Source organism: Eumetopias jubatus, unplaced genomic scaffold (assembly GCF_037043125.1).
Source record: "Eumetopias jubatus isolate StellerSeaLion01/CBP00866 unplaced genomic scaffold, mEumJub1_p1.0 scaffold_8, whole genome shotgun sequence".
NCBI lineage: Eukaryota > Metazoa > Chordata > Mammalia > Carnivora > Otariidae > Eumetopias > Eumetopias jubatus.
Genome location: NW_028274814.1, coordinates 81,036,825 through 81,055,073, shown reverse-complemented (window position 1 = coordinate 81,055,073; position 18,249 = coordinate 81,036,825). Strand labels below are relative to the sequence as shown.

Below are 18,249 nucleotides of genomic sequence, written 5' to 3'. Positions count from 1 at the left end.
ATTTTTAAGGAGAAACCTAGTGGTCTGAAATCAAGAGACCAGGTAAATTCCAGAGCAAGTGGCCCAAACAATAAAGTTGGCCCATGTGGGTGATTCCAGAGCTCTTTCCTGGGCTCCCTTTCCCTCAAAACTCCACAAACCAAATAAGACCTCCATCAGAGAAAATCAGACCTTCTGTTTGTAGTCTCCCCTTATTCAAATAGTCAATGTCCCCCCAAAATACAAGGATGAGGGAAGTATGGATTACAGTCCTTTCAAAAAAATCAGGTCAGGTTAGGCTTTCCTCTTCTCTTTCCTCCCTGAGGCCACAAGCTCTCCTCCACCGAGTTTCAAATACCCTCCCTTTGGACCATCCTCACAAACACCCACTCCCAGTTCGGCTCCTTCAACCAGCCCAGCGTCTCCAATGTCCCTGCTTTAGTCTTTGGGATCTCAGGAAACACAGATCGCTGCCATTACTCACCTGAACCAAGCATAGTGAGAAATATAAACTAACCACATGAGCAAGGAAATCACAAAGTATATCGCTCTTTGGAACGGACAGGGACACTGGAAATGGCTATCTGGGCTTACCCTCTGTCCGCATATGCAAGCCACTGACACTCTCTGGGAATGTGGATATTAAGAAGAGTCTGTATTTATTGAGTGTTTTGTTCATTGAAAAGTAGAGCAGTGAGGACACATGAACAAGGTTCTGCTCTCTTTTTTGCGGGGGGGGGGGACTTGCACTGGGGAATGGCTGAGTTCACAGATGCCTCACACCACTCTCCTGACCCTCCCCCGACCCTTACCAGACCCCCTTTGTGCCCCCTGGAAATCCCTGCCCACTTCCACTTAGTTCAAAAACAAAGGGTCCTCCAAAGTGCCCACTCTTATTCTCTTGGTGCTATTGGACAGGAGTGGTGAGAGTGGGTAGCCAGGGAATGAGTGGGGTGGAGGTAGCGCACGAAGGATGAGCTTTTTTTTTTTTGAGAGAGAGAAAGAGAAAGAGCAAACAGCAGGAGGCAGGGAGGGGCAGAGGGAGAGAGAGAATCCCAAGCAGGCTCCGTGCTCAGCACAGAGCCCAATGCGGGCCTTGATCTCATGACCCTGAGATCATGACCTGAGCCAAAATCAAGAGTTGGATGCCCAACCGACTGAGCACCCCAAGGATGAGCTTTTGCATTAAAAATGAGACACAAAAATGTGTATACACACCCTCCACCATCGCCACCAGAAAGGAAAGGCAGGCCCTCCCCCATTCTATCCCCTGTTCTGCCCCAGGGCAGGAGGTGCCCAGTGGGACTCCCTTTCCTCCTCGGAGCAGATCTGGTGGCCCTTGGACCTGATTTTACCTCCACTCAAACTTGGTGGGATCCAGACCGTGGTGTGCCCAGCATGTAGCCCCTGCAGGACCCTCTAAGGCCAGGAGGCAGAGACTAGGGGAGTAATACACTAAGAAAGATCTTGGTCCTCCCAGGGGTGCAGGGGAACAATGTGCCCCCTGAGGACACATTCTGAAAGCATCAGAAGGACTGCATTGCCCAAAGAACTGCTCATAGGTTTTTCTATGTCTTGAGATCAAGTATGAATTCTCATGGCAAAATATCTTCTACCTGGTCAAGTTGTTTTTGAATCTTTTGTTTTAATCCCAAATAAAATAAAGTGGAAGATGTGGAATTCTTCCTAAAAGCAAATGAAAGAAACTTGTCCATCAGAAACCCCTCTCTCCACTTCAGCAGGGGGACACCACATGCCTCACCGGGGACTCCAAACAGACTTCCCCAGTGCGACTTCTTGGGGACTGTCAGTTCAGGAATAGGCCAGAAGCAGATTTCCCCAATCAATTGCCCCATCCAGGCCGTCAGGGAAAATGTCCTCCAACCAGAAGTCTGGGTTTTGCTTCTAGGTCCTCACATAATTGACCTGTATTAACTGCCCCATAGGAAGATCTGCCCAAGCAAGATTCTTGGAGAGCAGAGACTATGGGAGTTGTTTCTACCACAGTTCGAGGAGTTTCCTTTGTGTGATCTTCTGTGTCTTATTTCTGAAGTGTCTGACTAGCAAGCAGGGTCAGTTAGAACGCCTCGTCCAGAAGCAGTCTGATGAGCCAGGATGTTTAGTCTGAAGGTACAACTGGGGCAAGACAATGGAAAGTGTATGAACTTGAGCATTCCCTAAACCTCAGTCTGAACGCTGGCCTAGCTACGTGACCTCAGGAAAGGTACTTAACTTCTTTGGGCCTGGACTTCCTTATCTATAAAATCAAGAATAATAATGCCGCTGCTGTGAGCAATGAATGAAATACACATGCAATGTGCCTGACACTTAGCAGGGGCTCCCTTCGCCTCCACCCCACCCAGGCGTGGGGGCCCCAGACTGGCTCTGACCTTTCGGCAAAGTCAAAGGAGAAATGCAAAGAGATGAAGCTGATCCTGTGAGAGTCAGAGAGGAAGTCAGCTCCGCGGTCAGAATCGCCCGACCCTCCTAATCCCCTCTGCCCACATAAACCAGTGGTTGTCTGCCTTAGTTCCTCTAGGCATCACCTGGGAGCTTGTTTAAACTCAGATCCCCGAGCTCATCCATGCAACTTCTGCTTCAGTAGTTCTGGATGGAGCCCAGGATCTACTAATTGAAGAAGTCCCCTCCACCTCCCATCTCTGGGGACCCTGACTTGGTGGTGGTGGTCCGTGGACCACACTTGCAGAAGCACTGAGATGGTCAGGGATTGAGGGGGGGTGGAGCTGGGGAAAACCACAAAGGAAGCAGGCATTCATTTACACTAGGAGAAAACTTTTTACCGTCAATATTTAATCACGCAAATTCAAAGAGAGAAGGAGCCATAACAGGAATTGTCCAAATACAAAAAAAAAAAAAAAAAAAAATCCCAACCAACCACCAACCTAAACACCTCAGCCATTAGCTTCAGTCAACCTTTCCATCCTGACACGTGAAGAGTTGGGGGACACCCTGGGAATGCACAATCTCTCAGATCAGTGAGGGGCCTCCCAGACCCCCAGTCCACTTGCCCTGCTCCCCCTCAGTGCTGAAGCGACACGCCCCGCCGCTCCTCTGAGGGCAAAGCAGAGGTGTGCCCACGCATCGCCGTTCCCCGACACGGCTCCCTTCCCAGAGGGTCTGGCACGTAGTCAGTACTTACTTACTAAATGTCTGCTAACCTGAAGGTAGTTGGGGAAGGAAGTGGCTGAGCAGCTTCTATCAAAAAGCTGGACGGCCCGGAAGGGAGACTCAATGGAGGTGGCAGTCATGCACTCGAAGGCTAAGTCCTAACTGCAGTAAGAAGGAAACTGGAGAGTCTGTCTGGGTTCCCAGCCAGGGGAAACTCCTACACTGACCTTAGGGTCTCAGAGAGCAATGATTTTCCCTCCTGCTCCCCACCCCTGCCCCCGTCAGACCCACACCCCCTACACAAACCGCACCGATCTGACACTGGAGCAGGTACCCACTACAGAGGGGGAGCAGAGGATGCCACTGCTGGTTGCCACGCCCCCCAGGCCACGGGGGATAGTGGCACTGAGGTCCCCGCAGACCACACCGCCCTGGGAACGGCTCACACCTGTGGAAGGAGACACTGAGTCAGAATTCTCTTCCATCCCCGACATGACATGACCCAGAATTTTTTGGAACCAATGATTTGCTTTCTTCACATTCGGCGCGACCAGCAACATGAATCTTTACAACTCCGGGCAAATCCAAACCCATTGCCATCTGTTTCTGGAAGGAGTGTGTTTAGCCAACGGGATACCTAACTCTACTTGAACCAGACTAGTGTTGAGATGTGTTTATACAATCTTTGAGCAAAAACTGATGGTCACAGTGGTGGAATCATCTAGAAATACGGTTGCTACAAGGATGAGAAGTACGGATAGACACTTAGCCTAGGGACTGCATACATGTTGGATTATTAAAGATAAAGATTTAAGAGTTGCCTGCAGTGGCCCCAAATGATCAGAATAAACATCTCGTGTTTCTTATCAAAACATTGTGCCAGTTGAGGAGTATTCTTTGCGTAACTGAAAGACTTGGGCTGTTTTCGCAGAACCAGTTAGGGGGGCAGAACTTGCCATCATCACTAGCTTCGGTTTCACGCATGTTCCAGATGGACCCGCAGAGGGGCCAAATATTTTGGACCAACCATTTGTGCAGGTCCCAGAGACCTCAGCCCCTTTATCCCGCACCCAGTGCCCCGCAGACAGAGTCACCCATTAGATGCAACCCAGTATTAACACTCAAAAGAACGATGCCCATGATATACACCCAACTTACAGATATTGACGGAGCCCACGCCTTCACACAAGCTGCAGGGGAGAGAGAGAGAGAGAGAGAGAGAGCAAACATTCAGAACGGAGTTCCTCTGCTCCTGCTCGACTGGGCCTATTCTGCTCCACCCTGAGTGAGGGGAGCAGAGCTGTGGGGCTGGGGGCATGCTGCCTACCCACTGCAGAGAGCATCAGCGCTGCCCCTGCTCCCAGGGATCCTGAAAGAACAGGGGAATGTTAGATCGCAGGACCCAAAGGGCCACTTTGTGCCTTGTTTGCTTCTCGACCATGCAAAGTTGGTGTACTGAAGGTGGACATGGGTTACAGTGGGGGTTATCCTCCTTGACCCCTGGCTGCAAATTCCAGCACAGCCCAATAGAGGATGGGATCAGCCACTGCCTAACTGGACACCTGTAGGTAGGAAAATACTTGCCTCTCATTCTAATCGATCCATTTTTATCCCATGAGTTTACATGCTACCCCAGATATCCACCTGACTTGATAATGCAGAGGGAGGCAGGAGAGTATGGTGGTTAAGAGCCTGAACTCTGGAGCCAAGCCTCCTGGGCACAAATCTGGCTGAGCCACTTACTAGCCACTTGACCTTGGACAAGTCACCTAGGCTTTCCATGCCTCAGTCTTGTCATTTCTGAAACGGGGATGATCATACCACCTTCCAGGATTGTGGTAAGCTCTACATTGCCAAGTGCCTACAAATAGAGCCCAGCACACAGTAAATCCACTGTGCTTGCTATTAACATTAGAAACATCTCGTTGATGGTGGGATATGTATATCACTGCAGTGGGCCCTCTCCCCCCTCACACCCACCTGAACTCTCAGTTCTATGTCTCCCTCTTTGTTAACCCCCAGCTTCAAACCCGACCCTCCAGGAAAGCTCTAGTCTGATTCCTTCTGCCCGATGCAGAGCACCTCTACACACTACAGCTTTTCAGTGAGGATCTATGCTTTGGGCTCACTTCCCTGCCACGCGAATCTGACTCTACCACAGCCTTGGAACTATGCCCTTCCAGAAGATTCTAGCCATCATCCTGCCTGTGGAGTCACAATGCTAGTGGCAGCTGTCTCCAAGTCGAGTGATGATGGCTGCTTTTATTTTCTTATTTTCTGCAATGAGAATTACTTGCGTAGTCCAATTGAACTTATTAAGTGCCAAGAAGGGAAAATCTGTTAAAAGGTCAATGGACACAATATGCAAGATGCCATACACTAAACCATCTTTTAAAATCTCATGTGTTGGGGCGCCTGGATGGCTGTCGTTAAATGTTTGCCTTCTGCTCGGGTCATGATCCCAGGCTCCTGGGATCGAGCCCCGCATCGGGCTCCCTCCTCTGCGGGAAGCCTGCTTCTCCCTCTCCCACTCCCCCCTGCTTGTGTTCCCTCTCTCATTGTGTCTCTCTCTGTCAAATAAATAAATTAAATCTTTAAAAAATAAAATAAAATCTCCTGTGTTGGAGACAGTGCCTCATTCATTATATGGTGGAGTTATTAATACGCTAATGATGATAATGATTACAATGAAAGTAAGTTTCATGGCGCAAATGCCCAGTGCCTCACTGAATGTAGATGGGTAGATGGGCGGGTTGAGGCTAAGTGTACAAAGAAGGAGGTAGACTCTGGTGGCCTGAGGACATGGACAGAAAAGTTTACCTGCTTTGGTCAAGCACAGCACAAATCCAGCAGCATGGCCGGCTGCCTTGGGTGCCACACACGTCAGATTTCTAAAGCTAACCTGGTTAATAAGGAGCCTCTCCGCAGTACAGCCCTGCCTGGCCACCCTGGATAGACAGATTCTTACTCTGATTGTAACCTGCTCCTACTTGTGCTTACTATGCACATTAACTCACTTAATCCTTGCAACAGCCTAAAGTGGTGGGTTTTATGATTATCTGTTTTACAGATTAGGAGGCTGCGGCATCAGGTTTCAGAGTTGAAAGTGGTAAAGCTGGGATTTGAGCCCAGGTGGTTTGGCTCCCAGCCTGTGATCTTAATTAACCTTTATATTCTACTCCCCCCACTCTAGCCTGCTCCTCCGTGACAGGACCCAGCTAGGAGGCAGTAATGATGCGGCCACCTCTAGGCTAGGGGCCCCACCACTACCCCAGGTGTAAATCCACATTGCTCCTTCCCTTGCTGACTTCACTGCCCCGATTCTTGGCTCAAACTATCAGCAGAGCCTGATGTCTCCTGTCCCTTTCCCACCCCCTCAGCTCTTCTACCTCCTCCTCTGAGAAGCCCCCAACAGCCTCCCTGGGACACTAACCCTGGTCCCCTGGAGGATGGATTTATGTCCAGCCCTGTCTTTCCCTGCTAAGCAAGGACGCTGAGCTGCTCATCTCCATTTGCTGGTCCTCAACATGGAACTACGGGGCTCCTTGTCTGTGCACTCCAAATCAAATGGCCTTTTACAAATCTTCTGAATGATTCCAGCTTTTGCAACCCACTGAGATGTGATTGCAGAAACATCCTTTCAGCCAACGGGGTAAAGCAGTTGTCCTGGAACAAGCCTGAGGTGCCACCAGAGGGGCAGTGTAGGAGGGCAAAGATCACTGGAACCCTAACCAGGAGATTGGTGTGATGTAAGTGTAGCTGTGACCTTGAACAAGTTCCTTCCCCTCTCTAGGCCTCAGTTTCCCTGTCTGAAAATGGGGAAATGGTTGGACTCCATGATTTCTAGAGTCTCTCTGGAGTCTTTCTGGGTTTGAATGCTCTCTGCCTGGAGGATTATAGTCAAGCGAGACAGTCTTCAAGCCCTGGGTAGGGATGTGAAGTGACCCTGAGCCCCATCCTCACCGGCTCTCCTCGCCCTCCAGCAGCTTGCGGTAAGTGGCGATCTCCACGTCCAGGCCCAGCTTGGAGTTCATCACCTCCTGGTACTCCCTGAGCAGGCAGGCCATGTCCTGCTTGGTCTTCTGCAGGGCCTCCTCCAGCCCCGCCAGCTTGCACTTGGCGTCCCTGAGGGCCGCCTCGCCCTGCTGTTCCGCCTCTGCCACGGCACCCTCCAGCTTGCAGCGCTGTCAGAGAGGAGAGGAAGAAAGGAGTTTGAGGGGGGTGCAGGCTGCGGGAACGCTGGTGGGTCCCCCATGGCCTCGATCAACCCCATTCAAAATGGTCAACTTGCAAATGAACTAAGCCGGGATACAATGGCCCTTTGGAGCTTTCTTCCTCCATTTTTGTACCACTTTATTGTAAAACCCAAGTCCCTGGTGAGCCGTTAGAGGGAGGGAATGTTAGCACTGGGACAGGGCGGGTAATAAGTAGTGATATTATCTTACGTTTGTTTACCGTTGTTAGTTTACAAGACACTTTCACAGATGCTACCTTATCTGCCTCCGGTTACTCTGTGAGCTTGTGAGAACAGGCATGGTTATTCCCATTATGCAGATGAAGAAAATGAGACTCAGAGAAGCTGTGACTTGCCCTAAGCTACCAGTAATTAGTGCCAAGCCCAGGTTTTCATAGGCCACTGTAGAGGGTTCCATTCTCTGACCCACTGAGATCAGCATACTGGAAGAATTCCCCACGTAAACACCCAACATACTAACTGTAGCTCCTCCCTTCTGCCCCACTTAAAGCAGAAGGAACTCCTACAACTCAATAGCAAAAACAAAACCCTTAATAATCTGATTTTCAAAATGGGCTAAGAACTTAAAGAGATATTTCTCCGAAGAAGACATATAAATGGCCCACAGGTACATGCGAAGATACTCAGCATCACTCATCTCCAAGGAAATGAAAACCAACACCACAATGAGAATCACCTCACACCTGCCTGGTTGGCTATTATCAAAAAAACAAGCTAAGTGTTAGCAAGGATGTGGAGAAATTGAACCCCCTGCAAACTGTTGGTGGGAATATAAAACGGTGCAGCTGCTATGGAAAACAGTGTGGAGGGTCCTCAAAAAATTAAAAATAGAACTACCCTATGATCCGGCAATCCCACTTCTGAGTATTTATCCAAAAAAATTAAAATCAGGATCTCAAAGAGATATTAACACTCCCATGTTCATTGCAGCACTATTCACCCCAGCCAAGACATGGAAACAACCTAAGTGTCTATCTACAGATGAACAGATAAAGAAAACATGGTATAAACATACAGTGGAATGCTATTCAGACTTCTAAAAAAAAAAAAAGGAAATTCTGCAATATACCACAACATGGATGAATCTTGAATACATTTTGCTAAGTGTAATAAGCCAGATACAGAAAGACAAACTACCTGAGTCCACTTATATGAAATACCTGAAATAGTCAAATTTTTAAAAATTTAAAATTAAAATAAAAGAGTCAAATTTATAGAATCAAACAGTGGGACAGTGGCTGCCAGGGGCCGGAAGGAGGGAAAATATGGAGTTACTAATCAATGGTCATAAAGACTCAGTCAAGTAAGATGAATAAGCTCTAGAGATCCACTGTACCACACTGTCAACAACCATGTCTTGTACCCTTAAAAAAATGCATTATGAGGGTAGATCTCATATTAACAGTTCTTACCACAATGAAATAAATATTTTTAAAAGCGTATTAGCATGCAAGCGAGGATAACTTCCAATCTTCTCTAATTTCACTTCCAGGACCATACCCATATTTTATCACCTCAGCTATGAATAGCAATAAGTTAATTGGGATACATCTTACACAGTGTTTGAGAACCACGACACAGAAGGGAGAGGATAGAAATTGAGCCGCGGGTGTGTGAGAACTCACTATCAGGACAGAGGTCGTATCACAAACCAGTGGGTAAGGAACGCATTACATGATATATTTTCTTACTATCTGTAGAAACAAATTAGCTTAAACCTTACTCTTTGTATATACAAAAAATAAAGTTCAGACAGGTTAAAGACCTAAATGTGAGAGGTAAAACTATAAAACTAGTCGAAGACAAGAATGCAAGAGGATACCTCTGTGACCTCAAACCTTCGTAAGTATAAACCATTAAGGGACGAGCTGATGGGTGTGGCCACATCCAGGTTAAAGATTTCTGTTCAGGAAAGCAAACAGACCAGTGACAGCCTGAGAGGAGATGAACTACAACATGCAGAACTGACAAAGGATTACAGTCTAGACAGAATGGACAAAGATCTCCTGCAAATAGTCAAGAAAAAAGACAGGAATCACCATACAAAAATGGGCAGATGATAGGAATAGGCAGTGCTTAGAATGGGAAATGCAGATGAGTAAGTAAGCCTATGAGGAGACATTCGACATCACTAGTTAACCAGAGAAATGAAAATTTAAAAAACAACTTGTTGCTGGTTCACACCTACTAAAACCACAAGTACTGGAGTCTGATAGTAAGTGAGTTTAAGCAGAAGCCCCCACCTGTCTATGGTGGGACTGTGTGCCGGCACAGAGTTCTGAGGGTTCTTATGGGAAGTAATTCAGTGAATATCCTACAACTCAACATTTCCATTTCTTGCTTTATACCTTCAAGACATCGCTCATGTAGATATACATGGCAACATGTATACATGTGTAAAAATATATTAAAAATGTTCATGATACAGCTGGTTGTAGTAGCAAAGACTTGGAGGCAAACGGAGTGGCCATCCATAGGGAAATGGACAGGAAACTCTGGTTTATGAATATTAATGCATTCGATAGCATAGAAAAGATGAAACAGATCATTTAGAGCAACATGCATGGATTTCAAAGACTTTGAACGGGCTATGGGAAGAATCAGATGAGAGTTATGGTGTAATGTCATTATGTAAATTTAAAACACTAAGAAGTTTATATAAATTTATTTTAAAGGATACATATGTATGTATGTATGCAAATATATGTATGGAAGAGGGACGTATATTAGCTGCATGAGAATAAGTCTGGGGATGGAGGAGAACGGAATAAAGATGAAGGGAAGAACACGCTCAATTGCAGAGATGCACAGACGGTGGTAGTGTGCACTTTGAACAGAGTGCCGTGGGATCAGTTCAGGTCTGTGCACCTCAAGTCCATCCAGAGAGGCGGGGAGAGAGACAGCAGGACACAACCTGCCCTAGACCACGTTACCTAAGGTATGTTAGAAGGAGAGAAACAGTGAAGGGATAGGAAGGGAAATAACAGCAGAATTCAGAGAAGGTAGACAGACCTATCCTCCCCCTAAAATGTTTTGTGCAAACTTCAGGTGCAGGTGGTTAAAATCTAAGCCTCTCCAAAGATAGCAGCTGCCCGTCCAGGTAGGAGGAAAGCAGAGAGCAGATCAGAAGCGGCAGGTGCACCGGGTGAGGTCTCAGCGCCCCTTGACCTGCTGCTTGGCATTCTCCATTTCCGCTGTCAGCCTCTGGATCAGGCGGTTCAGCTCGTTGAGCACATCCTTGGTTCTGCGAAGGTTCTCACCCTGCTGGCTCACTGTGGCTTTCATCTCCTCGCACTGTGGGTTGGGGGACCAACATTGAGAAACAGCCAGTGGTTGTGACATTGTTGGAGGGGGTTCTGGGTTGTCACTGTAGAGAGCCAGCCCACTGTTCTTCAGCCACGGTCCCACTTCCTACACCTGCTCTGCTTGGGCCTGTGCTGTAGCCCCTCTCAGTGCAGGGGCACCTGTCCCAGGGAAGCTCTGGGTTCTGGCTATCCTCCCCGCCCAATGTGCAGCCCGGCCCTCCGGTTCACCTTGGTTTGGTACCAGGACTCAGCCTCGGCCCGGCTGCGGCTGGCAACATCGTCATACTGAGCCTTGATCTCGGCCACAACCGAGTCCATGTTGAGTTCCCGGCTATTGTCCATCTTGACCACCACCGAGGTGTCCGAGATTTGTGACTGAAGAAGGTAGATTTCCTGTAGGAGACAGCAACCAGGGCCCTCAGCTCCAAATCCCTCTCCGATTCCCATCGCTATGGGTAAAAAAAAACAGTCCCCACCTGTAGCTTCAGGAAATAAACTGGAAAATTTCAGAGGGGAATTTTAAGAGAAAAGGGCTGGAATTTGGACCATGGCCTCAAGGCAGTGAGTAAGGTGGAATTCCATTAAAGCCTGGATCAACAGAAGCAGATTTCTAGGGATAGAGACAAAGGGGATCACTCCACCTGGGGCCCCAACAATCCAGATCAGCTCTAGCTATCTGTATAAATGTAATCAACCAGATAATGGACAGATTCACATTCCTGGCTTTTCTAATTAAGTTTTCACACTACCGGAATTAATAAGATATTATTATCTCTGTATAGCCATACCTATATTCGCAAATCTCCACTTCATGTTATACTGTGTAGACAGGCAATGAATCCTAGCCTTTCAAATCATTTTAAAGGAAGGACATCACCCATTTCCATTTTGCAAGGAGGCCTGAGCAAGAGAAAATCTCCTCTGGTCACAGAAGGAGAGGTGTTTAGGCCCTAGAAGAGTTAGGGATGGACAACCCTCTCCAGAGCCAAGGGCCCAAGACAAGCCACAATCCAAAAAGCTTCCGCCCTCCCCTCCGTCACTTGCTCTTCTGGAGATGGGAAGAAACTCACCTCCTCGTAGAGGGCCTGCAGGAAACCCATCTCCTCCCTCAGCGCCTCCACATTCGCCTCCAAGTCAGCCTTGCGCAGGTAGGCACAGTCTATGTCCTGGTGAACGCACACGAGGAAGGGATAACAGGGTCACTCAGTGCCCCTGGACCTCTGCACTCTATAGGGGGCCCTGAGGCCATGTTCTCGCCCACTCTTCTCTATCACAGAAACATCTGTGGGACCACCTAGGAATAGGGAGTTAAGAGAATTCTGACCCCTTACAGACTTTTTTCTGATTCCTCCAGAATTGGAGATCTTTCTGAAGAGGGTAGCCTAAAATCACAGCCTAAAATGGCAGACTGCTACCACTGAGCCAGACTGGCCCATGGAGCGTGACCATGTGGTGGCCACAGAGCCATGAGTGCACGCCCCAGCAGGTCGTCCTTGGCACACAGGTCAGGCACCACCCAAGCAGCTGACTCTCAGGCGTGAGACCTCATGGTGCTGCTGTCCAGCTCTCTGTAGACTCCCTGCTTAACTCCCATGGCCACTTGGAAATCAATTTCACTCTCATAGGGACACTGCTGACCAACTGGCCTCCATCTGTCAGTGGACTCGAGCGCCTGGCCACCACGACTAGACTGACACATCTTGGCGAGTCTCAGAGGCCCCCAGCAGCCAAGATTTCATTCCTCCCATGTGGGAAGAGTCACTCACCTTCTTCAGCACCACAAACTCATTCTCGGCTGTGGTCCTGAGGGCCACCTCCTCTTCATACCTGAGGAGAGACACACAGGTGGAGAGGCCCTTGAGGAGGAGGGCTTTGGGCCGGCCAGAGAGCCCTAGGTTTTCAAGACTCCTTGGTTCTATCCTTCATTTGCTGCATGCCTTGGGAGAAGAGGCTTGGCCTCTTTGGACTTCTATTTTTCAGTCCCAAAGAACCCACCAAAAGGACACTGGTCATGGAGCTCAAGTCCCTGGTTTCTGATCTAAGCTTGGACTAAAACTGCTGCAAAACTCAGGCAAGTCATTGCACCTCTCTGCATCTTGGGTTAAATTGCTTGGTGTGCAGGAAGTTTCTCTGGACATATTTGTGGGATGAATGAAAGACAGATGCTCCGCTGGGGGGTGAGGGGGAGCCTTTCAACCCGAAAATTGTACAAAACATAAAGCTCCATGAAGCCATCCCCATGACGTTCTCTTCCCCTCCCCCAACATCCAAGGACTTGACATCCTGGAAGCACCCCACACTGTGCCCAGACTGCTGGGGGACATTTCCACCCCCCTCCTCCACGACCCTGCACATTCTCTTACTCCTGCGCATGAGGTCATTCCTGAAGCAGCCCTGCCCATCCGGCGGGAGAACCAGAGTTCTCAAAGCACACTTTCCACAACTTTTTAATGACAGAGTAATTTGGGCTGCTATAAACTCTGGGCTGTGTAATTACTGGCCCTCACACCTCCTACACTGGGAGACAGACCTTGCCGCCTGCAAACAGAATTGTGTCGGCATTTGCATCCCCTCAAGGAAAGTGTAAGCCCATCACTGGGCCCATCTGGATGGGAAAACCTGATCTTCCAAGATCAGAACTCCAGTTACTTCCAGTTAATATTACCAGGACTGATTATGTCAGAATCGCCCTTCTCTCTGTCCATATCTACCGGGTGAAGAGGAGCAAATTAGCAGTGACCTGGTGAGTTTAAACTAGGTAATGGCCAAACCAAACAAGTCAGGTTAAAAGGAAAGATTTACATGGGTCTTTGAATTGCAGAGCCTTGCAGAACAAGAGCCTGGCGATTTATCTACAGAGTAAATAAAAGAATTATCCAAACTCATCAGATACCTTGAAGGGGATCGGCCGGATCATCTTTGAGATATCTCCCCAGGGACCTTTCCTTTCCACCCATCCTAGCGCTGACTGCTCCCAAGTTCTTCCCTCCAGCCCAGTGATCTCTACCCTCCTGTTTCATCATTCCTCTCCATCTCCCCAGGATGGGGCCCACAAGAGCTGGGAGCTGAGACCAGATGGAGCAGGCTGAGAAAACAGAACCATCTGAGCAATAGCCTGGAATGACCCTGACCTTCATGGATCTCCGCCTCCTGGAGAGTTGGGTAGACCCAGCCAAGACCTGCCCCACACCCATAACTACCTCCTGGCCGGACCGCACTCACTTCTTCTTGTAGCCCTCCATCACTTCCTGCACGTGGTTGAGCTCCGAGGCCAGCCTCCCGCTGTCGGCCTCCACGCACTCGGCCTCCCGCCTCAGCGTCTCAAGGTAGCCTTGGAACAGGGGCTCCAGGTTGCTCTCGCAGCACTTGCGTTTCTGGTAGAACTGCCACTTGGTCTCCAGCAGCTTGTTCTGCTGCTCCAGGAAGCGCACCTGCCGCCCAGGGGGAGGAAAAAGACTCAGGGGGAGCTCAGAGAGGAGCCCAGGAACCCAGAGCCTTCTCTGCCCTTGGGGAGGGCCCCTGACCTACAACAGCTTGACCTTCCCCCAAAGGCCAAATCATTTGGCAAAGCCTGAAAGTGCAGGTCACAAATGTTCCCCCAGTCGTGTTCCCTCACCCTATCCCCACCTCCCCGTAGAGCACAATATTTGTGATGTGTTTACTCTGCAAGAATGAAATAACATCCATCCTACAAAAACACCCCAGGCCATGTGGGGGGGTGCAAAAGTGGCCCCCCAAAGACGGTCACATCCTAATCTTTGGAACCTGGGAATAGGTTGTGTTACATGGCAAAAGGGCCCCTGCAGGTGGAATTTAGCTCATGGCACTGAAGACCAGGAGATCTGGAATTATCCAGATGGCGCCATGGGATCAAATGGGCCCTTTAAAATGGATGAGGAAGGCAGAAGAGTGGAGAGGGGCACAGAAGGAGGAGGTGGAGGACACTCAGAACCTGACACGGCCTGCACCACGTTCACCGGCTTTGGAGGTGGAGGGAGGAAGGGCCTGAGTCTAGGAATGCCAGTGGCCTCTAGAAACTGAGAACAAGCTCTGGCAGTGAACCAGCAAGGGAACAGGGATCTCGGTCCTACAATCCCACGGAACTCAATTCTGCCAAAACCCTGCAAGTCCCTGAAAACAGGCCTCCCCTAGGGTGGACACCTTGATGTTGGCCTCACGAGATAATAAATTCGTGTTCTTTTAAGCCACTTGGCTTGCGGGCATTTTTATGGCAGTGATTTAAAAATGCACCCACCATGCTCTCCCTCCCTCTGATCCTGGGGCGTGAGAGCCCAGCTCGGGGGCCCTAGACCAGGAGTTAGGAGACTTCCCACTCCCTGACCCTGCCGCTAACCAGGCCCCAGTGCCTCCTTCTCTCTGAGCCTCACGATAAACTGAGGCAGCGGCAGAACCTCAGCAAGTGTACACGGGCAGGCCCCAGGCTCTTTCTGCCCGGTGGGCAGGTTTTATTTGGCCAGCAAACTGTTTTACGGAAATCAAATTCATTGCCAACATTTAGTAATTGAGTAATTTCAGGCAAGAATCTGGATCTCTGTGACCTTGACAAACAAGAGGCTTGGGCGATGCCGGGCCTGGGTCCGGTGGTGAGTCACAGCAGCTGCCCCTCCAACCGGCATGTGTCTCAGCTTGGCTTCATTCGGGTCCTGCCAGGCCCCGTGCCCTTGCCAGCCCTGCACTAGGTGATCTCCTCCCAAGCCCTAATCTTCTGGGAGCACAAGCCTGGTAGAAAGCAGCCCTCAATTGGCCACCATTGTGGGAAAAGAAACCAAACCCTAATTAACCAAAGGCATCTGCCCTGGGTTGCCCCATGCAGGCCCACTCTCGGGCTTGCCCACTATGCTGGCTTAAACCCACCTGGGCAATACACTTTGCACACCCGGAGCTGATTCCAAGGAGGTGGGGGTGCTGCCGGCCACCCCAAGGGAGGGAAAGCCAGCCTGGGGTGGCAGTCTGAGTCTCGCTCCTCAGACCAGAACTGACCGCCCACAACAGAGACTGCATAGCTGGGTGCTGCCCAGAAGGCTGCGTGCAAAGGTCCTTGCACATTCAGGGCCCTCACTGTGCTTTCGAGCAAATTAGACAAAGGGACCGCTCCAGGCAGACACAGGCTCCTGCTGGGGCGCACAGCCGGGTGAACAGAGCATGGGCTGGATTTCAACCTCCCCACTTGGTGCATGTCCTTGTGAAATGAACAGTTTGCACAATGAGCTGATGGCAGGGAAGAGCCAGCAGCATGTTAAGAATAGATGTATGGCACCGTCGCTTGCAGAGATGCTTATTCCTGATGGTGGCATTTGTCTGAGAGCAAAGCTCCCACACACCGTGACCCTGTGTGCATCCAAAGTCCCTGGGTGTAGATATGCATACCATTCAGCCCTGGAAGATGAGCCTTTCCTCCCCTGGACTTCAGTGGCTGTCCTCCCTCAGAAAGGCTCTCAGATGGGGCACCACTGAGTCAGAGAAAAGCAGAGCTCTGCATCCAACCAGAAGGCGGGTTTAGAGACTGCAACATCAGCAAAGTACAATTCAACAGCCCCTCTTGGGCCTTCCCCTGGAGTTTCTCCAGTCACTGTCTTTAATCTGTGTCAGTATTGGGTGGGGAGGGCGCCCCCAGCGGAAGTCCTGGGAACTCACACTCTGTCCCCAGTGGAAGGAGCAGGAGAGGAGCGTCTGGCCCTTCCTCATCCTGGTTCCCCTCTCCACCCTGGGGATGGTGGTGGCATCTCCTCTAGGAGTGGGGTCAGACACCAGCCTAGCAGACATGCCCATTCCCCTGCCCCTGCCACTGTGTGGTGGCTGAGATCCAGAAGATGGGGCCACGGACACGCTCTCAGCTCTTGCTGGGCAGGGAAGAAGCAGCAATCAACGCCCTGTTCTGTCTGGTGGCTTCACACCCATTGCTGATTGCATTTGACTCTGCTGGTAACACCTGAAAACCAAGAGCCCAATTCAGTCATGTTCTCAAGGCCATGTGCTGATGAGTAGCAGGCCTGGGACTCAGAGAACATGAACCCAGCTCGTCACTGGTTCCCAAGTCCCTGGCCCGTTCCTGTGGCCACAGCCCTAGGGAGCAGCCCGCAGACCCACCTTGTCGATGAAGGCAGCGAACTTATTGTTCAGGCACTTGATCTGCTCCTTCTCCTCGTGCTTCACGCACTGCGCATTGGGGTCGATCTCCAGGTTGAGGGGCGTGAGGAGGCTCTCGTTGACCGACACGCTGGTGATGCAGGGCGGGCTGGGCCCGCACACACCGCCGGAGCGGTAGCCAAAGCTGCCCCCGCTGCGCAGGGGCCATCCACAACTCACCGCCATGCGCGGGGACCCCACAGCACACAGGCTCCGGCTGCCGAAGCCCCCAAGGTGCCTGTGGCCGGGCCCCCCAGGATTGCCCCCACGGGAGCTCAGGGCACCGACACAGCTATGGGCCGAGGGCTTGGGCAGAACCGCAGAGCAGGAGCTGAAGTTCCTGACTCCGACGCCGGAGCCGAAGCGGTAGGAACGGCTGGCCATGCCTCAGCCGTGCAGGGCAGCGTGGGCAAGGTGGAGAGGCCGGAAGCGTGCAGCTCTCAGGCTGGAGACCTGTCAGTGCCCCTGCCTTTTATGGGGCAGACAACAGGCCTCCCAACAACATAAAAGGCAGGAGAAAGTTATTAATGCCATTTATGAGCGTGGGAATCTCCCGCTAGGCAGACCGAGAAGCAAAGCTGAAACTTGTCTCCTTTAATAAGCATGTGGAGGAGACCCCACATCACAATAAACCTGTCCCCTGCTGTCTTTTCGGTCCCACAGGCCTAGACACGGCTCTTCAGCCCCTAATTCCCCTCCCACCCTGTGAGTCCACCTGCCATCATTATCCCACACGGGCAAGTGGGGGCTTGGGCAGGCCCATCCCTGAGATGCCAAGGGTCCCATGTCCCATAAGGTCGACGGGCCTGTCCTCCCAGGCAGATTACACGTTTCCCTCTGTGAGGCCGCAAGGCCACAAGGATGCCTGGCTCATCTTTCCAGGGTGAGCACATGCAGGGTGAACTCTTCCAGCCTCCCCTGTTACTGCATTTCCTACATTCTGTCTCAGAGTCAAGTCACTGGGGATGGTACAGGCCCCTTGGTGCAGAAAGCACACCTTGTCTACTTTCGTAGCCTTCACGGCAACCAACACATATTAGGTCTGCAGGAAGCATTGCTGGAATTGAATAGACTGGGCACAGGAAGGAAGGGCCAGTATCTGGAGAGCGTCTTCATCTAGGCCACAGATACTGATTGACCCCTCCACTGTGTGTCAGGCCCAGGAGCTGTGCCCCCGAGCAGGTGCCTTCATTCACAGTCAAGTGCTGAGGTCCCACCGGAACAAGGCCCTAATCTAGATGCCGAGGGAAACAGAGCTGGGCAGAGCTTGCCCTTGAAGAACCTGGGTCTCCTGGGGACACCAGACAGAGGCAGGAAAGATCCAGGGCAAGAGAAAGGAAGACGACTGATCAGGTAAAGGGGATGCTCTTGGCTTTCCCAGGAGGGCCACTCATGGCAGGTGGAATGTCGCAAAGGAGGTGAGCCCTGAGGCAG

At 50.6% G+C, this 18,249-nt stretch overlaps 1 protein-coding gene across 1 annotated transcript; it reads right to left on the bottom strand.

The window, feature by feature from the left end:
- Positions 1 to 3,404: 3,404 nt before the first annotated feature.
- On the bottom strand, positions 3,405 to 17,199 carry LOC114225722 (keratin, type II cuticular Hb5-like). Its single transcript, XM_028125443.2, has 9 exons — positions 16,777 to 17,199; positions 13,891 to 14,099; positions 12,435 to 12,495; positions 11,739 to 11,834; positions 10,897 to 11,061; positions 10,532 to 10,657; positions 7,072 to 7,292; positions 4,267 to 4,298; positions 3,405 to 3,556 (listed from the first exon to the last, which is right to left on the bottom strand). The coding sequence occupies exons 1-9, from the start codon at positions 17,197 to 17,199 to the stop codon at positions 3,405 to 3,407; spliced, it is 1,485 nt and encodes a 494-aa protein (XP_027981244.2).
- Positions 17,200 to 18,249: the final 1,050 nt, after the last annotated feature.